Raw genomic sequence first — 19052 nt, 5'->3', positions numbered from 1 at the left:
CTAGCCCGCACTTTCAATTTTGAATTGTCACCATCCTTCTAAAAATCGATTTTGCGTCTCATCTCGTCTTGTGATACCAAGTCATCTTGGATGATTTTTTCGATATGTTTAAGACTTGTCTCGTCTATGCTAGATACTGAGTCATCTTTGATGACTTTTTCGATATGTTTAAGATATCTTATTTAAAATATATATAAAAAAATGAATGTAAGTATTAAATCTTGTTTGAAAAATTAACTTGTTAATTCGCCTCATTCATGTCCGATATTGAGATGAATCAAACGAGTTTTGAAACCATGAATACCACGTGACTTTAAATTTTTTTTAAAAAAAATCATATTTAAAATCATAATAAATAAATAAATAATCAAGTTTTATAACTTAAATCGCATGTCAAATAATCAAGCTAGTCGAATTTGTTTAGAAATTGATTAATTTTAATATGTTTTTGGCCCAATCAAATGGGTGTCCAACTTAATGATGTAAACCTCTCACTACTTTCACACTCCCTTTAAATTCAATTAATTCAAGTAGAAATTGATATAATCTTTAAGACTAAGATCACCATCGTCATTGTGGAGGTAAAAATCATGGTGATCCAAGATAGGGTCCCGTTGAACACCCTATGCTTTACCCTACACTTTATCCTACGTGTTTTGTCCTACATGAATTAAAAGTTTTGGAATAGGCTGATTTTTGGTAAGGATGATCTCTATGATGAGGAGATCATCCTCACCAAAAATCAACCCATTCCAAAACTTCTAACACCATCAAAAATGATTTACAAAAAATGGACAGTCTCATCCTCACCAAAAATCAGTCAATTCCAAAACTTCTAACCCATATAGGACAAGTTATTGGGTAAATAGTAGGGTGTTGAACATTTCCCTCTAAGATAATACCACATGTTATTTTGGGATCAGATATTGGCAAAGTGACCCAAGTGTACTATGAAAGGTGTCTCAAGATGACATGCTCGGTGATCTCCCACCATAACCATTGATTGGTGTCTCAAAATCACTTTGAATAAAAGACGAGACTGAATCTTAAGAAATCAGAAAAACAAAATATTCCATGGATCTATTTTTATATCAAATAAGATTTGTAATAGTAAAAAAAAAAAAAAAATCATGAAAGCTTTGCAAAATCTTGAGATGGATTGCAGATTGCAAAATTTGCATCCACAATCATCATAATCGTCATTAATCATCAAAGTCATTGGAACCAAAGCTTTGTCCACATACCTTGTGGTGAACGAACAAATCCTTTTCCACTATTCAATTATGCCAAAAGTTGAGTTTGGTGTATAATTAAATTGTCTTTATATCAACTATTACTCTTTCAATCTACATTTTGATTCTATCGAAAACAACTTTATAAAGTTTGGATTTTATATTGACTTTCTTGTTCTAATTAATTAGCATTGTATATGTCACTTGCAAAAACACATACATCAAAGGACTTATTCTTAAGTATAAACAATTATTTTATCTACAACTTGCAAACAGACGATAAATTATCTCTAATCCATAATATAAATCAAATATATTCGAGATCATTTGCTTTCTCATCTAATATTCTCAAATTAATCGTGATTCTTTCACAAATGTCCTTAATTATGTCGGTACAGCTAATTGGGGTTCCTCTTTGTATTAAATGAAATATTTTTATAGTCTTGCTGGAGTGACCTCAAGATTGGACCTCATATCACACATCTTAATATAAAAGTAGATAGGAATTATAAATGCTTTTTGTACTCACATCACGAGAAAAAGTATTTATAATTCCTATACATTCTCACATCAAGGTGTGTGATGTGAGGTCCAATCTTGAGGTCACTTCAACATTATTCATATTTTTATGTAAATTTCACACAAAACACTATTTTATAGTCAATTATATTTAAATTCATTTGATCAAATCAACATGATCGTGCATTATTTATCAAGCCCACGATGAAAATACTCAAATTCAATGGTTATGTATATATATATTCCCAAACCTTGTAATATACTTTGTATAAAATTTTAAAAAGAAAGTCAAACATTTTGCCACGTGCCATGCAATTAAGACCCGGATATGATAGCTAATCAATTGCGTGAGATACAAGATCCACACTCATCTTAGCTTTCTTTGATGAACTGGCAACATGAGTTCCATGAAGACCCACTCGTTTTCGACGAAATTAACAGGGAACTGCCACGTGTTTCGTTAAATAAAAAAAAAAAATTGTAAATCCGAGTTTCCTAACCATATTTTTATGTAGGCTTTCTCGATGGTATGAGGTCGTGAGTGAAGGGGGGCGTCAGAAAATCATTATTATAATCAAAATATCCTCTTCTTCGATTCTAACTAAAAATTTATATTTTTCCTAAGAATATCCACCGACCAGTTTAACCTTAATGTATACTCTTTCTCAAGTCAAGTCCATCATTTCCAACCTACTTTTTATCTATCGAAAAAAATTCATGATGTTTATACTCAAAATTTCATCACTTCTACTTTACAAAAATCTTATTTAAATTTTCTTTTCAAAATCAATCTTATTTCAAATTCTTCAAAATTTATGATAAATTATTTTCAATCTTATCTACAGTCATTCATTTTCTTCCTAACCCTAAACATTGTAACATATCTTAAATATTTTACTCAAAATTTCATGATTATTTACTTTCTCAAAAATTGCATCTTGGGCTAAGGGTTGAAGTACATATTGGACGCTAGTTTTGAAAATAAAAGATTGAGTGATAAAGTTAGAAGAGTATTTTTTATTATTTTTTTTTTTTTTTCAAGAATAATATTGAAATAATCTCATTTCAAACTTTTTTTACATGAAAGTGTGTAGGATTCATAGATGATTTTTATCGAAATATGAGTGAAATGCAAAGCATATATGGTTCTCTGGCTACCTCCATGTCTGAAAAACGTGATTTCAAGACGACTGTTTTTATATGAGTCATGATAATCTGACTTGAAAAACATACTCAATTCATATGTGGTTGATATAGCAAATACATAGAATCATAGATCTTTTTCTTTAAGATACATAAGGATATAAGTTTATGGTTACGTGCACTTACCACGTCAACAACAACGTGAATACCACGTATGTTTTTTTTAGTCATTTTCTCATTAGTCTTTTTATATTCCTTGAAAAGTGGAGCTGCTAACCTCAAAGGCTTAGGTGGCATACATTTGTAGCTTCGCATATAACCCGTGTTGTGCAAGTCTTGGCATCAAACTCCACTCTAAAAGTTGTTGCCATAGAATTTCTCTTAAAACTTAATTTCACTAAGTTTAGCTTGTTGACAAAAAAAAAAAAAAAAAAAAGTTCACTTTAAAAAGAAAAAAGACTGATTAGTGTCGGTTCCCTGTTTACTTTGGAGTGGCCCCACCGTCATTGATCAAGAACGTTGAATGGTGTGGGCCCACCAAATGAACAATCTAAATATACACAAGTGTTAGGCATCAAAATTCAATGCTATTAGATATATTTAGATGGTTATAGTAAAATTGTCAGTCTAAATCGTGGCCCTCACTCATTATGTTTAGATGGTTGGGCACTCTCCAACTAAAAAATGACACTTCCACCGCTGCTTTAATGGATGATTTAGACATGTCCCTCACCCATTTAAAAGACATTTTAGACACGGCTATTAGCAAAAGTTGGTGTCGACAATAGAATCTCTCACAAAAAATAACCTCTCAATTTTTCTTTCATCCTCAAAATGAGTTATCATCATCCGTAATTTTCATCTTCAAAACCAATTCATCAAAAAGATGGGATTCAAAATTTTTTTTTTTAAATAATGAAATTTTATATAAAAGTTTCAAAAAAATTTCATCAAAACCAATTCATCAAAAAGATGGGATTCAAAATTTTTTTTTTTAAATAATGAAATTTTATATAAAAGTTTCAAAAAAATTTCATCAAAGTGAGTGATAATCTAACGCCTCCTCTGACATACGTCCCCTTATGCCTTTATCATAGAACCGTAGATCATTTGTCTCAAGATACACAAGAAAAAGATTTATGATTTTGTGCATCCTGAGATAAATGATCTATGATTATGTGATGGGGCATAAGAAAATCATTATTCTTTTCACAAAGGTCAAGATAAAAAGTGTTTATCACTTTTCTTTTCTTACTTTATAATATTCTTTACAAAATTTTCTTATCCATTCTACCAAATCTCCGACCCATTCTTCTCAACCTCCTATTAATCAATGGTTAGAAAACCTTACATTTATTTTTTAAAAACAATTCAACATTTTCTACTCCTCCGACAGATTGAATATTAAGTTTGAAAAAGAAAAGGAGAAAAATTAAGGATTTTTATTTATTGAGTGAAGATGAGGATATATAAGTTATTTTATATTTGTAGGGGTGCCCAAGATATTATCCAAATTGTGAGGGGTATGCATAAAACATTGAGTCAAGGCATTAAATTACATGGCTGATGTGTCACGCATGGGTGACTTCGCACAACTCATGTCTTCACATCAAACTCAGACTCTATATAAACCAAGCATGAAGGTGCCAACTTGCTAACACACTATTTTAGTCGCATAAGCATGACAGCCAATTATTGAAATTTTACATATATCCGGATAATTCTAATTTCGACAATACTTATCTCGAGGATAACACATTTTTTTCTTCATATGCACAACTACCATTTTGACTCCTGTGGCATCAGTAGCACAATAGAGTGGTTTTTTCTTGGGATAAGATCACCACATTGGTCTCCAACTAGGCCCTATTATTTCCCGTGATACATCACATTTCGTTCCACGTCGTAATATTTCAGCAGGACATTCTGGTCTTGGCCGGGACAAAAAGGAACTATTAACCCATTGGGATTTCACATTTTCATATAAGGTTTTGGTTTAGGCAATCTTAGTTTTTCTCGTGAAGGAGACGATGGATGGTTTGGTAATATAGGCATTGATGGAACCCAATGGTGCAGATCGATTCAAAGTAGGTAGGCCAAAATGGAAGTGGACCATGGAAGAACAAAGGGGATTTGAGAGCATATGTTTAATTAACAAAGGATACAACCCATGGTAGAAAGGAATGAAGAAATAAGATTCATTTAACTGATCCAAATTTTAAACAGTTGGGACATGGCTTATGTTGATGGTGATGGTGTGGATTACAATGAATACACTATATTATTAGACAAACGAATTTGTCTGTGAAAACAGATCAAATCAAATTGGCTGAAGATGGACCTTAAACACCTAAAACAGTATCATCATCCATTACTAATCCCTTCTAAAATCGACTGCCGTACCTCAACTCAGGAAAATGAAAAATGGGGAAGGGAAATGTTTTTGTAAAAGAAACGAAGACAACCTTTTTCCTCTTGTTTTCTTATGTACGATGCGTCATTTGAGAAGTGATCTTGTTAAATGCTCACGTGCCGTGGCGAGTGCCTGAGTTATAGTCTGCAAGAAAAAATAGGAGTGTTTGGGGTTTTATTAGAAACAAAAAGAAGAGAATATTTTCCTTCTCTCATTTTTCTACTAAGGAGGGGAGTACAAAAACGGAAAGTTACATCACCTGCTCAGACAAGGGTGCTGCAGAATCTGCACTATGGCTTGCAACTTTTCCTGCAATAATGCTTGCATCGGTTTCAAGAACCATCCTGTACAAAAGACAAAAGCTTCAACTCTTATAACTTCCTAGATGAATCAGAAACATTGTCAGAGAACTTTCAAGACAAAAATCCCCTTCTCAATCTCTTATAACCTTCAACTTGCATGTTATTGGTCTTTGTTGCACACAACCAAAGCATCTCAATTGATTTTCCCTTAGTTTATCACCTATTGGGGTTACCCCTATATTATCAGGAATGCGTTCGTACCTAATTTTATCATTCATAAATTTTCCTCTCGCTCATCTCTACTTCATACGGTCCATGTGCGTGTTTTTTCTTGATTGCCCATCATTCAACTCCATAAAGCATAGCCGTTTTATATAATTTTGATTGGGATGCTTCAGTCACATGGCAATTTCCAATATTACACATTGGTGATGATACTATTTTAAGACAATTGCTTTCTCATGCCCACACTTCTCAAATGTGATTGTTTCACTCCAAATCTCTATAATGTCATGTAAAGGAAGGAATTTGGCCAACTGTTTCCATAGTTTGATGAGAACGAAATAGTCACATTTGGGAAGAGAAATTACCATGATGTGGTAAATGCCATGGGATCAAGTATATTATGCCTGTAAAATAACCAATAATTTATGCAAGAAATACTGACCAATGCTAATAATAACTTCCTAGAAAGAATGACCCTCCACTCAAAAGCTCAATGGTTAATCTCCTTCCAAATTCCTCGGCAAACAACAAAAGGAACCATAATCCAAAGGATCATTTCTCTAACCAAGAAAGTGTGGCAATACTGCCTAGTAAATAAATATGTAAAAGAAATAAAGTAATTCCAAACCGCCTAAGCAAATTTATAATCGATGGGTCCCGTTCAGCAACAAAGGCAAAACATTTTTCAAAACATGGGTTAGAGGTTTTGGAATGGACTGATTTTTTGTGAGGATGATCTCTACGGTGAGGAGATCATCCTCACCAAAAATCAGCCCATTCCAAAACTTTTAGCCCCTGTTTACAAGTTGAAAAATCGTGGACCGTCCATTTTTTGTAAACCATTTTTGATAGGGTTAGAAGTTTTGGAATGGGCTGATTTTTGGTGATGATGATCTCCTCACAGATCATCCTCACCAAAAATCAGCCCATTCCAAAACCTCTAACCCATGTTTTGAAAAATGTTTTGCCAAAATGTTTGTTGCTGAACATTTCCCTAATGACATCACTAGCCTTACATAGGTAACAGAAATTAACAAAAGCAATTACCCTAGAGATGATTACATATGATCCATGATTATAATGTAATAAGCTTTTCTCACTACCACCAACAGTAAAGAAGAAGAAGGGGGATGGATCACAACTTAACAAGAGAGGTCAACCTACCATGATAAACCTGAATTGAATGATTTTGGCTATGGAAGATATGCATCCTTTAGCAAAAGCGCCTGAGAAGGCAGTTTCCAAGTGTGATGTTCTATTTATATCAGTAGATTCTTGTATAAGGGCACTCTACGATGGCCAAAGATAGTACGTGTAATTATAATTTGTTAGGAATTACATGATAAAGTTACATCATTTTTCGATTCTGGGGTCTACATAATGATCTCTATACTCAGACTAGTTACTCTTAAAAAATTTATCATCTCATAACTATCTTTCCTATCAAACAAGAAAAAGAACAGTGGAATTTCTAGACAACCTCGCTAATAAAGTATTTGAATAGCACAATCAACAAAGGGCTTAGAAAAAGAATACGTAATTGTGAAGCAGATTGTCATACCCTCCATCAACAATCTCATCGAGACAGAGAAAGATAAGATCCAGGTTCTCCAGTGCCTCCCTTTTGTCCACATTGCCCCTGTAACGTGGATGTACCAGATTAGATAGCATAGATGCGAAAATTGAGAAACCATCATCATTTAAATAAGAATCGGTGAAGAGGCAAAAGTCATAAATATCACTGATAAGACCTGAGGAGAAGGGCAACGGCATCAAAGAACCCCTGAAGAACTGTGGCTAAGATGAGTTCATTTTCGTCATCGCCCCCAGTAACAAAAAAGTGCAGGTCTTGGATGAATTTGTAGACAACAATATCATTCTCGAACATCGTTATCTCCGCTGCAGACGATGAAATATCAAACCACTAATATAACTGCAATAGTAAGGAAATTTGAACACCAACTAACAACATGGCTCACAATTACCATCAACTTCCCAAACATAATGGCGCTATTGTAGGATGTACACCAATGCGTTTTGGGAATCCATGCTTTTCTCTTGAACTATATATATATATTCATTTTTTTTCTATATAAAACTAAGGGAAAGTACTAAATCCTTGGGGTACAATGAATTCAGACCCAAAGAATGTCAGGTACCTAAATTGCAACTTAAAACCTTGATTCCTACATTTGACTACCAATTAGCAAGAATGTCATAAAGAAAAATCAAAGCCTTCAACGTTCGTTGTTAAGAGCTTTCACCAAACATTCTGAATTGCTCAAACTACAATTGTAAAAAAAAAAATGGATAACTAAAATATGTAACATTTTAAGTATGTTACCTTCTGTACGGGCATTTGTCTTCTGAGTTTTAGTAAATACCGACTTCTCATAAGCTAACTTTGCAGTTAATGTTGGCCAGTCATCCGAATAATACTTGACAGCTACGCGTTTCCCTTCAGAATCCAAAAGAAGAATGTTTTTTAATGGATGGGCATGACTCCTACATAGCAAAAAAAAAAAAAACTCGAAGAATCAGGATGTATAAATTCATAGAGAACAAACAAGAGTTCTCCAAAATTCAACCATAATGGAAAAAATCTGAAATTTGCAACTTTTCAACAACACACAGAACCATCAACTATTCAATCAAATGTTATTGAGCATGTTTCCCATCTCTTCCCAAGAAACATGTGCGCTATTTCTTTGCAAAATTGTGCTCAATTTCCTATGTGGCAATTGGAAAAATCCATAACGAACTGGATTTGGTTAGACAATGTGTGGTTGGTAAACAAGGATATCATCTTCAAAGATTACTAACGTGTTATACAAAAATTTACCGAATTCTTAACATTCCAACTTAGCATATTCTATAATTTGTAGAAAATAACATAAATCCATTTCCAAAGTCCCCTGGATCTGATTCCAAGTTTACTGGAAATAGTAAGCAATACTGAATTAGGCCTGAAAAATAGCAACCTTTGCACTGTATTAACAATTTTTTTCCTCGATATTAAGTCAAAAGGTGTTTGAATCACAAAAATTTATGAAATTGAGGTCACTTGTAGAATCTACACGAACGAACTTGAGTAAAAATTTTGGTTCTAAATTAATGACATCCACGTATTGTGGCAGATCTAAATGCAGAACGGGGAGCTATAGCAGATCTAAACTAAACAGATCGCAAGAAAATTTCATTTTCCTCGCCAAAAAATTATCTTTGAATCTGATCCTGTTCTTGCACAACGAAATCTAACTTATAAAAGTAATCAAAGTTAGCTTGTTCCATAGATCAGACGAAATCGAACTCCAATAAAACATATTCAGAGAGTTTTGTCGAGCAAAATTGGGAAACAGAACTCAGAGAGAGAGAGATTCTTACTCGATACGCCATTGGTGGAGTGGTGAAGGTTAGTGGCGGAGGTTGCAATCTACGATCAATATATGTACTTCGTCAGAAACTGAAATTCGATTATTAAAGTGAAAGAAACCCAGTTAGGGGTGTCAAACTCACGAGTCGTTTTTTGGCTCACAGACTCATCGGTGCTTGCCAAGTCAAGCATACCTGGGTAGTTTAGTAAAATAAATTATAATTAAGTTATATTTTGTAAATAATATGTTATTTTTTAGAAGAAAAAAAAATGATAATGATTTTTAACAATTTGTCTTTTCATTCAATTCTTGAGAATCGGAATCGATGGTTACTCGTGATTCTTGGCGTTTCCGTTTCCCTTATTTGAGAATTGGATCCGAAAAAAATATAATGATCATGGTTAAAATTTTCTTGAACCGACCCATTGACCCCCTAATAGCATTATCGTTGGTATCTCGGGAAAAACACTCCTCTAAGATCTTGATTGGTGTTACTTGGTTCGACAGTTCACTTGGATTCAAATTCGAATTCATGGTTCGCGGTTCACACTCAATAATGAACTCGTTAGTTGAACGATTTTGAAAATCATCCAAGACTCAGATGTCAACATGACAAGAATCCAAGATTTAAAACCATGGTTACGACTTACAAAGGGTAATAAGAGTTAAATCATTTCTCAATCAACGTATAATCACTAGTTTGGTTCGTGATTTTAAAACTCAATTTGAGATTGAGATGTCAACTTTTTTATTAGTGCAATCACCAACTTGAGAAGAAAGAAAACAAGCAAAAGAGAACAACATTAAGAGGTTGGGACAAACACCTTTATGCAATGTCCTAAGTATTGCACTTTTACCCAATAACCCATTTTCTCTAATGATTTAATATATTTAACAAATGCTTATTGATTCGCATGCAATGAACCCTAGCTTTCAAATAGTCCTATCACTCTCTTAGGATCTCCTTGGTGGAAAAAATAGCTCTTGGAACAATTTTGCATTAGTTTGTACACGACGAGCTATATTGTTAACTTTACTTCAGTGAAATCTTTTTTTAAAAAGTTTATATATATTACCTATTCACTGCAAGCAAAAGAAGATCAAAGTACAAAGAATCAGCTCATTTTGAAACTTTTAGTCCATTTAGTATAAAACATGTTGTCTAGAACTAGGGTTGCAACTTGGCAGGAAAAACCCGAACCCGATGGGTTGAAGAACTTGACCCCGATGGGTTAAAGAATTCGACCTTAGGTCATGTCTGGGCATAATTAGCCTGGGTTCAACCCTGAGTTCGGCAATAAAAAAAAAATGCCCAACTCAAATTAGGTTGGGCGAGGGCATAGGTATCAGCCAATCCAATTTGCATGAACCCAAACTTAATATGATAATAATTTAAAAATATTTCTTATCTTGATTTCTTTCACATTCATAAATCATATTTCAAAATGTATACTTTTGTTTATCTATGCATCTAAATTACTTTGTGATTATTTTCATTAGATAAATAATCATCTTTGTTATTAAAGCTTTGTTTTAAGCGCAATTATATATTGTCGTACAATGATTATATTACAACTTTAAATATTTTTCTTTTCTTGAAAATTATGATTACTAATAAAAATGATTATTTTAGTTAATTTTATTATTTTTCTTCTCTCTTTAAATTAGTTTATAATTTTATGTATATAAATTTTTAAAACACATTTTTAATTTTATGAATATATGAGTGTGTCCGCATTCATATCCAAATTTTTTATTCAGATTCATATCTGGATCCGAATCCAACTTTGTCCTGATAGCTAAAACCATATATGAACCATTTCACTTCCATTAAATCCATTTTCGGATCTGATTCGATCGAATTAATTGATTCGTGTCGATCAGGTTAGATAATGTCAAATCATTCGAAGTTATTTCAATCAAAATTGCTAAAATTTGTCCAAATGATGACTTAAACTCATGATCTCCTCATTTAAAGAGAGCTCTTGATCACTACACCCAACAATTGTTAATTGATGAAAGATAATTTAAAAAATATAAAAATATAACTTACAAAGTAATATATCATTCAGATCTTGGTGGATATGAAATGGATCTATATCGACCTTATTTTTTTTTCTTTATTTATGCAATTTCGGTGGGTGAGAGGAAAGGAAGTCCGGGCTGCTAACTCACTCCAATGCCTTCCGAGAGGCGGTGCACGTGGGAGCATAGAGATGAGGAAACGGTTGGCAATCGTTCTGTTATGGATGAAGTGAAGGAACTCACCTTCAACCTGTTCCCGAGCCCGAAATCATATATGATTCTGTTGCAGAAGTATTGAACCCGAAATCTGGATCCGACCCAAGTAAAGGGACATCAACCCATATCTGAACCATATATTAATTTGAATATATTTGAAAAAACCAAACCCGCTAAATTTGGATTCAGTTCTCTCGAATTTCGAATAAAATCCGTCCCATTTTAAGTCCTATTTCCCGAAGTAAGGCCAATGCAAATTCGGATGTTTACATTAAGAGTGTTGATTTTAAGAATCGAACTTATCTATCTTTGACGAGTCAAATCATTAATTCAATTTAAAAACTTTCTTAACGTATACTTATTTTCAAATAATTTCTATGAATTTGTAAGATAATAATTTCTATGAATTTGTATGAATCACACACACCACACACACACACACACACACACACATATATATATAGGACCCACATGAACCAATATTCAAATATTCCCACTCCTTTAGTTGCCTGCGTGGTTCTCTTCCCTCTGAAGTTTGCAGACTTTCCTCTCGAGCAATTCTGCATCAGATCGATCAGAGAAACAGATGGAGATCGAAGGTGAATTTGGTTTGAAAATCGTCATCAAAACTAGCTCAAAGATCGAGTTCGGTAGAGGGTTGGGGTTTCCTTTCGACGATCGAACAGTCTCTCGTCACCATATTTCAATTGAACATCGCACCTCTGATGGTAAAGATCCTAGGGTTTATTTCGAAGTTTTGGGGAAGAATCCTATCTGGGTTTTCAGCAATAGAGTTGGTGATATTAGGGTTTTCAGGAATTCTGATAAAGGGGAGATGAGAGTCGGTGATTCCTTCTGCGTCTCTGTTAAACACCCCACTTTGTTTACTTTGAAGAGAAGTGTATTTGAGGGAGAAGAAGAGAAAGAAAAGAGGGGTTTGAAGAAAGACGTGATTTCAGTGGAGGAGGAACTGGCGGGAAACATTCAAAGCAGTGATGATGGATCATGTAATGAAGAGTTAGGGTTTGGATCTCTTGATGTTTCGGATATCGACCCAGTTAAAGGTTCGCCCTCACACCCCCAATAACCGTATTTGATTTCTTATATATAGCTGAATACAAGGTATTTGATACAGAGTGTCTGAGAACTTCCAAAAATAAAGCAAAACAAAACATTTCTATACATCACAACTACTGATATTGTTTGAAGGAGCGTAATAATATTTTGTAATGTTGAGATTATAATTTGAGTTAAACCTTTGTAATGTTTGGAGAGTGTTTTTTAATCTTGGGGGTAAAATTACCATTTCTTGCCTTCAATATTGCAGAATTCCGAATCCGGTACACTATTTACTTTAATTCTCAAAACATGTTTTCAAGTGAGTTTGTCACTTTTATAATCAGCGAACTCGCCTTTAAAAATATCAATAGCATTTGACTTTAACATTACCTGTGATCTTGCTGGTAATTTATTAGCAAGGTCACTGATTATAAAAGTCACTTTCAAATTACCTATATAAAAGTCAGTTACTCACTGGAAAACATGGTTTGGTAATTAAAATGAACTGGAATTTTGTAGTAAGCTGTGCACATTTACGGGAATTTCTCTTTAATCTTTAATTGGGGTGTGATGAATTATTTAAGAATTTGGGATGCGATAAGTAAAAGTTTGGGGGACAATAGCAGCTCCCTTTTTAGTAGTTTTCTAAAAATCTGGAAAGCTCTTCCGCTCCCACAGCCTTGACCCATTACGCGGTGTTTGGATTGAGACTTGAGAGAAATGGAGAGAAGAGAAATAAATGAGTTTCTCTCTATTTCTCTTGTTTGGATTGTTAAGTGGGGAGAGAAGAAGAGAGAGAAAAAGGTGAGTTTAAAATTCCAAAGCTGTCCCAAGTTCATTCCTGTCAATCCAAACATGGTGGAGAGAAATTGAGTTTCTCGTCTCTTCTCTCCACTTCTATACCTTTTATCTCTTGTCAAGTGCGGCGCCATATGAAAATGACAATTTTAGATTTAATTTATTGCATCTGGGATGGACTAAGTGTTCTTTGTGTTGATTACTTGTTTCATTATTTTGTGTATTTGGGAAGGACAAAGTGCTATTTGTGCTACTAATACATGTTTCATTATTTTGTGAATCACAGAGTTTGGTTTCATGGTAATGGGTTGCGAATTCGACAACTATCCAAAGAAAATTCTCCGTGATATAAAGCATTGGGACTGGTTCCTTGAGTCACCTAGAAAGGATAGTGAGGATGATGAGGTCAATGAGAGAAATAGGTCTAGAGGTAAGAAGGGTGCGAGGAGAAAGAAGGAAGATGAAGGCAATAATGATGACGATTGGTCAGGTGAGAGTGAAGATGAGAAGTTGCAAATTGCAAAATTGAGAAGTGGTAAAAGACCCAAATACACAACAACTAGATCTAAGGACCCTATCAGGCCCCTTAAGGATACAGAAAGTAGTAAAAGATCAGTACAGAAGAAAATCTTCCATGCTAATAAAGATGAAGAAGAAGAAGAAGAAGATAGTCTAGGAGGTTTCATTGTTAATGATGAAGAACCGGAAGAAGAAGACTACAACGAAGAAGAAGAAGATTACGATGACGATGATAACAATGGTGAGGAAGAGATAGAAGACTGAAGGCTATATGTAAGCTTTTTTATTTTGTTTTTTTGCTCAAAGCTATGCCATGTAAAATCTGTATCTTTTTTCTCTTTTGAAGGAAGTTTTTGTCACCTGTGAGTTTGGTACGCTTTTCTTAGCCATGTGTAGATTTGTGTGATATGTGTGATATGAAGTTAGCACATTGCAGGTGTTGGCTTGGAAGGGTTTTCATTGTTAATGGGTAATTTTTACCCAACTGTTGATTGGAGTTGTGATCTTGAGACATGGACTTGTAACGTTTTAATAACTTTTGAAAATTAACGGTTATACTTACAACTTGAATGTTTGATTGCTTGTGAGAATTCAACTTGGAGTTGCCAAGAACTCCAACTCCGGTACTTTGTCAACTTTCATCACCCCCTCACTTAGAAGTTAGTTGCGTGAGCTTGCACTGGAGAAATGAGTGAAAATTGAACCCATTGATCAACTTTCTTACTGGATTCATTTCTTCTCGTCTCAAAGGTGTAGAAGTTAAGAGATCTATTTATAATTAAGATAAGGTTTCAAATATTTGTTATTGTCCAAAGACAAGTTGCTATGTAATTTCTAGAGTGTCTATTGTGTAAATCTTATAACTCATTTTGGTATTTCATTTGAATCTACCCTTCATTTCTAAGATTTTAATTAGATGCTCTTAAAATTTTTCTAGACACACCCTGATTGGTATGCCTGCAAATTGCCGCATAGCTCCATAATTGCATTTTTATTTTTTTGAAATTTGCTTTTGAGTCACGATCCAGAACATTGTCCCATTCCTACAGCTACAAACGATGTCTACATATGACATGTTTTGGTTGGATTTAAAATACACAGGGCTGCATGCACTGCTTGTTTGTTTAGGAGCCCGATGTGTTTTAAACCCCAACCAAAACTAACCACGTAGACATCGTTCCTATTCTTTAGGAATGGGATGCCGTTTTGGATCCTTGTTCTTTACTTTTTGTAAATGTTTGGTTGCAACAGCGTAAAGTGCGTCCATGTGTAAATCATTGTAAAACCAAGTAGAAAGTTAGGGGAACAAGTGTGAATTTTGACAGGTAGAAAAGGGGTGATTTTTGGGAGAAAATTAAAACTCTCGTAAAAACCATCTTAAAATTGAAATGTATGTCTTCATTCTCTGCATCCATGCGGCACCTGATCATTATTTTGGGTGTTACGTGCACATGCAGTCCATATGGATGGGTGAGTCATCGCTCCATGAACCCAATCTCTCTCTCTCTCTCTCAATGTGTACATTTAACTTCTGTTTTTATTGAAAGTTCTAAAAAACAAGGGGAAGCCTAAAAAAAACACTAACATAACTAAATAAGGCAGTGAAAGCAAATAAGAACACTTTCAAGCAAAAGATATGGCTTTGAACATAATTGAATGGAGACATGATTCGTTTACCCCAAATCTTCATGATAAGAATATAGTGATGATGATATTTATTTTTTACTCTTGAAATATATCACTATAAATATCAAAAGGAATACAAAGCAAATGTACGTAACTTGATCAACTTTCAAAGTCGAATCAGCAAAGTATACTATAGAATAATTATAATGATCGCACAACTATATATTGCATCTTTGTTGCTCCAAATTAGTTGTATTATTAATAAAACCATCATTTATTTTTAACATATAAACATGGATTTCTCTTCATTTTAAAAGACATAATAATCAAGAGAGTATACAAAGTAAATTATTTTAAATATAATGGCGAAGCCAAATATTTCTATCCATGAAGTTTGAATATTGCTTGGACTTGATTGATTAATGTTCTATGCGCGCACTAAAGATGATATATAGTTCCTTGAGCATCTTTGAAAAGATTAATTGGTAGAATTAAAGTTAAGGTGGAGATTGTTACAGGTGAATTTGGTATCATTAACTTTGTCTTGTATATCTTGAAGAATCTATAATGAATCTAGACAACTAATGATAATCTTACACTATTTTTTCAGATGCCCCCCATACACTCCCTGACAAAAGCATAAATATTTTTCTTGTGTATCCCGAAACAAAGGATTTACGATTCTGTGTAGGGGGCATACGGGGGGGGGGCTCTTTTTTCAGATGCCCCCATACACTCCCTACCAGAAGTAAAGGATCTACGATTCTGTGAGGGGGGCGTACAGGGGGCATCTAAAAAAAAGAACTCATGAATCTATTGAACCAAATGGCTCATAAAGGACAGCCATCCATTGCCCATGATGTACAAAGTAGAAAGTATTTTCAATTGTATAGGGGCTCTTTTTTCAGATGCCCCCATACACTCCCTAACAGAAGTAAAGGATCTACAATTCTATGAGGGGGGGCGTACAGGGGGCATCTAAAAAAAAGAACTCATGAATCTATTGAGCCAAATGGCTCATAAAGGACAACTATCCATTGCTCATGATGTACAAAGTAGGAAGTATTTTCAATTGTATCAAAGATATCTATTTTATATATTTTTTTTAAGCTTTTGATTATAAATATCTAATTTATCAATCCCTATAAATGTATCAAATTAGGAAGGAAGAAAGATTATAAGTCAAACCATTAAATTAAGATTTTGGAATTGGACCAAACATCCCTATTAATAGGTTTGTTACCCCTAAAGATAAAGGCTTAACTTTCTCCATCATTAAAACTCAAGCGCCTTGGATGTAATTAATGGTTGGATTCATAAATGATACATCCCAAGAAGGTTATATCCCATGCACCTTTAGAAAGTACATCTTTTGATTATGGATATGTAATATTATAGCACATATATATACTTCATATCTCGTATAACATTTAATATCGAAAATCTAAATCTTATAAATTATAGTATTTAGAGCATATATATATATATATATATATATATGAACACACTTGAATTAACATAAGACATGAAGTTATAAAAAACAATTTGAGAATCATAATTAATTCAGATGATAACCTCAAATTTTCGAGATACGACTGTAATGGTAACGATGATCCATAACATAAACTAAACAAATTACAATGCTTAGCATGTTTTAGAAGAGAGATATCGATAATTCCTAAAACTTGTATAAGTTTGATAAAAGTCCCCAAAGTACAAATATAATCAGAGAATCATTCCTGAAGAGCACCAACTTGTCTAAGCATGGGCACGAGATTGCCACTTAGATGAAGAGCCACCAGAGACTCTAGTCCTCCAACGCTAGTCCCACCTATAAAAATGGCCGGCGCATTGCCACCCACTCTATCGCTACCGTGCGCCGCAAGCACACCCATCTCCTCCTCATCCAACTCTATTACGGTAGGATGTACTCCTAAGGTGGACAGTAACCTCCTCATCACGTGACACATGAAGCACGACGATAAACTGAATATTATCACTGGATTCTCTAATATCAACCGTTCGATCCTTCTCTCCGTAGATTCTGCAACGTCAATCGTTAAAGGCAATATCATCCCTCTTAACGGCGTTAATTCCAGAGTTAATCCTCCGTTAAATAAATTTTGATAATCCATCCTCCTTGCATCGCTGGAGAAGAAAGAAAACAAAGAAGAAGAAGAAGTTAGTCGTCAAATTGGGACGTTTAGGTTTTATAAAGCAAAAGTTTAAACTATCTACATCTCTAAATACCGTATTAAAACAATATCTCAATATAAACTGCACGATCGTAAAGTTGATTGGGAGATTGACGGTTAAATGAGTAGTGAGTTATTAAATATTGTAGATGGAGAAGTATTGGATGATTAACTCCTTAGTTGGAGGAAGGGGGCGGCACATGAGGAGAGGTAGGGAATGAGCGTAGGTTAGCGATGACGTTTGTTATGCTGTTTAAAGGGAGAGTTACGTCAGCTTACGTGAACGAATGGGTGGTGGTGTTCCCTGGTGGAATGACGTCATCATCAGTGAAAATCTGCTTTACTTGTCATGATGCGTTCTTTGTGACACGTGGCGAAATCTTCTTCTCTCTTTCGAAAGCTCTTACTTTTTTTTTTTTATTATTATAATTATTTTGCCTTTGGGCTTTGGCAATTAAGATTATTATTCAACTTTAGGGGAGATTGAACCAGCATCTTTGGAGCGCACTTCACGAAGGGACATGAGAGTGACACGTGTTTAAATCAGGTTTGCTTTCATTCTGATTACGTAACATGTTGCCAAACGGTGGGCCCAACTGGCACTATCTGTGGAGAATGGTGGACCCTACCATCTTTTATTTCTAGCTTTAAATGGCCACTGGCTCGTGGTGTGTGTGGCATCGATGTTTCCTAAGTTGACGTATTATAATAGCAAAAAAAAAAAATCGTGATTTTCTTACTCCACCCAACTACGTACTCCCTCATGCTTTCCTGACATGGCATGTGTTAGAATCATAGATTTTTTTCTCGAATACACCACTGCACATCACCAAAATAATAAGAGTAATTGTATGTCTTGATGAAAAAAACTATTGATCTGACAAATGCTGCCCCATCAAGAGAGTCTTAGGGGAGTCAAGAAATCCTTATTAAAAAAAAAGTCATGATGAATGCATGCGGTTTTATTACGCAGTTGACGTGCCAAGGGCACAAAATCATAGATCTCTTTCATTACGGTACACAGTAAAATTAAAAATGTGTGGTTTTGTGCCCTTACCACGTCAAAATCGTGTGAATTCATCATTATTCTTAAAAAAAAATGAAACGACACAAAGACTCAAAACATGGATGAGTTGTCTCGTCCAAGCTGACACCTTCGACTGAAAAACCTAACTTTAAAATAGTTCAAATGTGGAAAAAATTTACTCACAGAAAAATTCATCCGAAAAGAAATTTTATAGTCATGATCGACCAATTACAGAAAGTAATATGTACTGAAGGCATTTCCAATTTACAAAACTACCTGCGTTAGGCGTTGTGGGATTGATGGATTGGGATTTCATGAAATCTTGTATTAATTGTTTTGTGAGCAAAAAAAATTTAAAAACAATTAAACTTCTAGATGT

At 34.2% G+C, this 19052-nt stretch overlaps 3 protein-coding genes across 3 annotated transcripts; 1 reads left to right on the top strand and 2 right to left on the bottom strand.

Moving 5' to 3' along the window:
• Positions 1-5078: 5078 nt before the first annotated feature.
• On the bottom strand, positions 5079-9230 carry LOC147412187 (coatomer subunit zeta-1-like). Its single transcript, XM_086432609.1, is given in 7 exon segments — positions 5079-5451; positions 5567-5651; positions 7396-7473; positions 7586-7733; positions 8179-8320; positions 8322-8339; positions 9219-9230. Coding segments are annotated over 7 exon segments (543 nt in total). The 3' UTR covers positions 5079-5391.
• Positions 9231-11922: 2692 nt separating this feature from the next.
• LOC147412186 (SMAD/FHA domain-containing protein) lies at positions 11923-14184 on the top strand. The gene is made up of 2 exons (XM_086457302.1): positions 11923-12513; positions 13593-14184. Exons 1-2 carry the CDS (start codon positions 12036-12038, stop codon positions 14087-14089), a joined length of 975 nt encoding a protein of 324 aa, XP_086313428.1. The 5' UTR covers positions 11923-12035; the 3' UTR covers positions 14090-14184.
• Positions 14185-16943: 2759 nt separating this feature from the next.
• Positions 16944-17641, bottom strand: LOC147412185 (Thioredoxin superfamily protein). The gene has a single exon (XM_086457293.1). The coding sequence runs from the start codon at positions 17584-17586 to the stop codon at positions 17185-17187; it is 402 nt and encodes a 133-aa protein (XP_086313419.1). The 5' UTR covers positions 17587-17641; the 3' UTR covers positions 16944-17184.
• Positions 17642-19052: the final 1411 nt, after the last annotated feature.

Source organism: Akebia trifoliata, chromosome 1 (assembly GCF_017979445.1).
Source record: "Akebia trifoliata isolate Shusen 1 chromosome 1, ASM1797944v1, whole genome shotgun sequence".
NCBI lineage: Eukaryota > Viridiplantae > Streptophyta > Magnoliopsida > Ranunculales > Lardizabalaceae > Akebia > Akebia trifoliata.
Note: the sequence above shows the minus strand (reverse complement) of the source record. Positions and strands in the feature narration are given on the sequence as shown.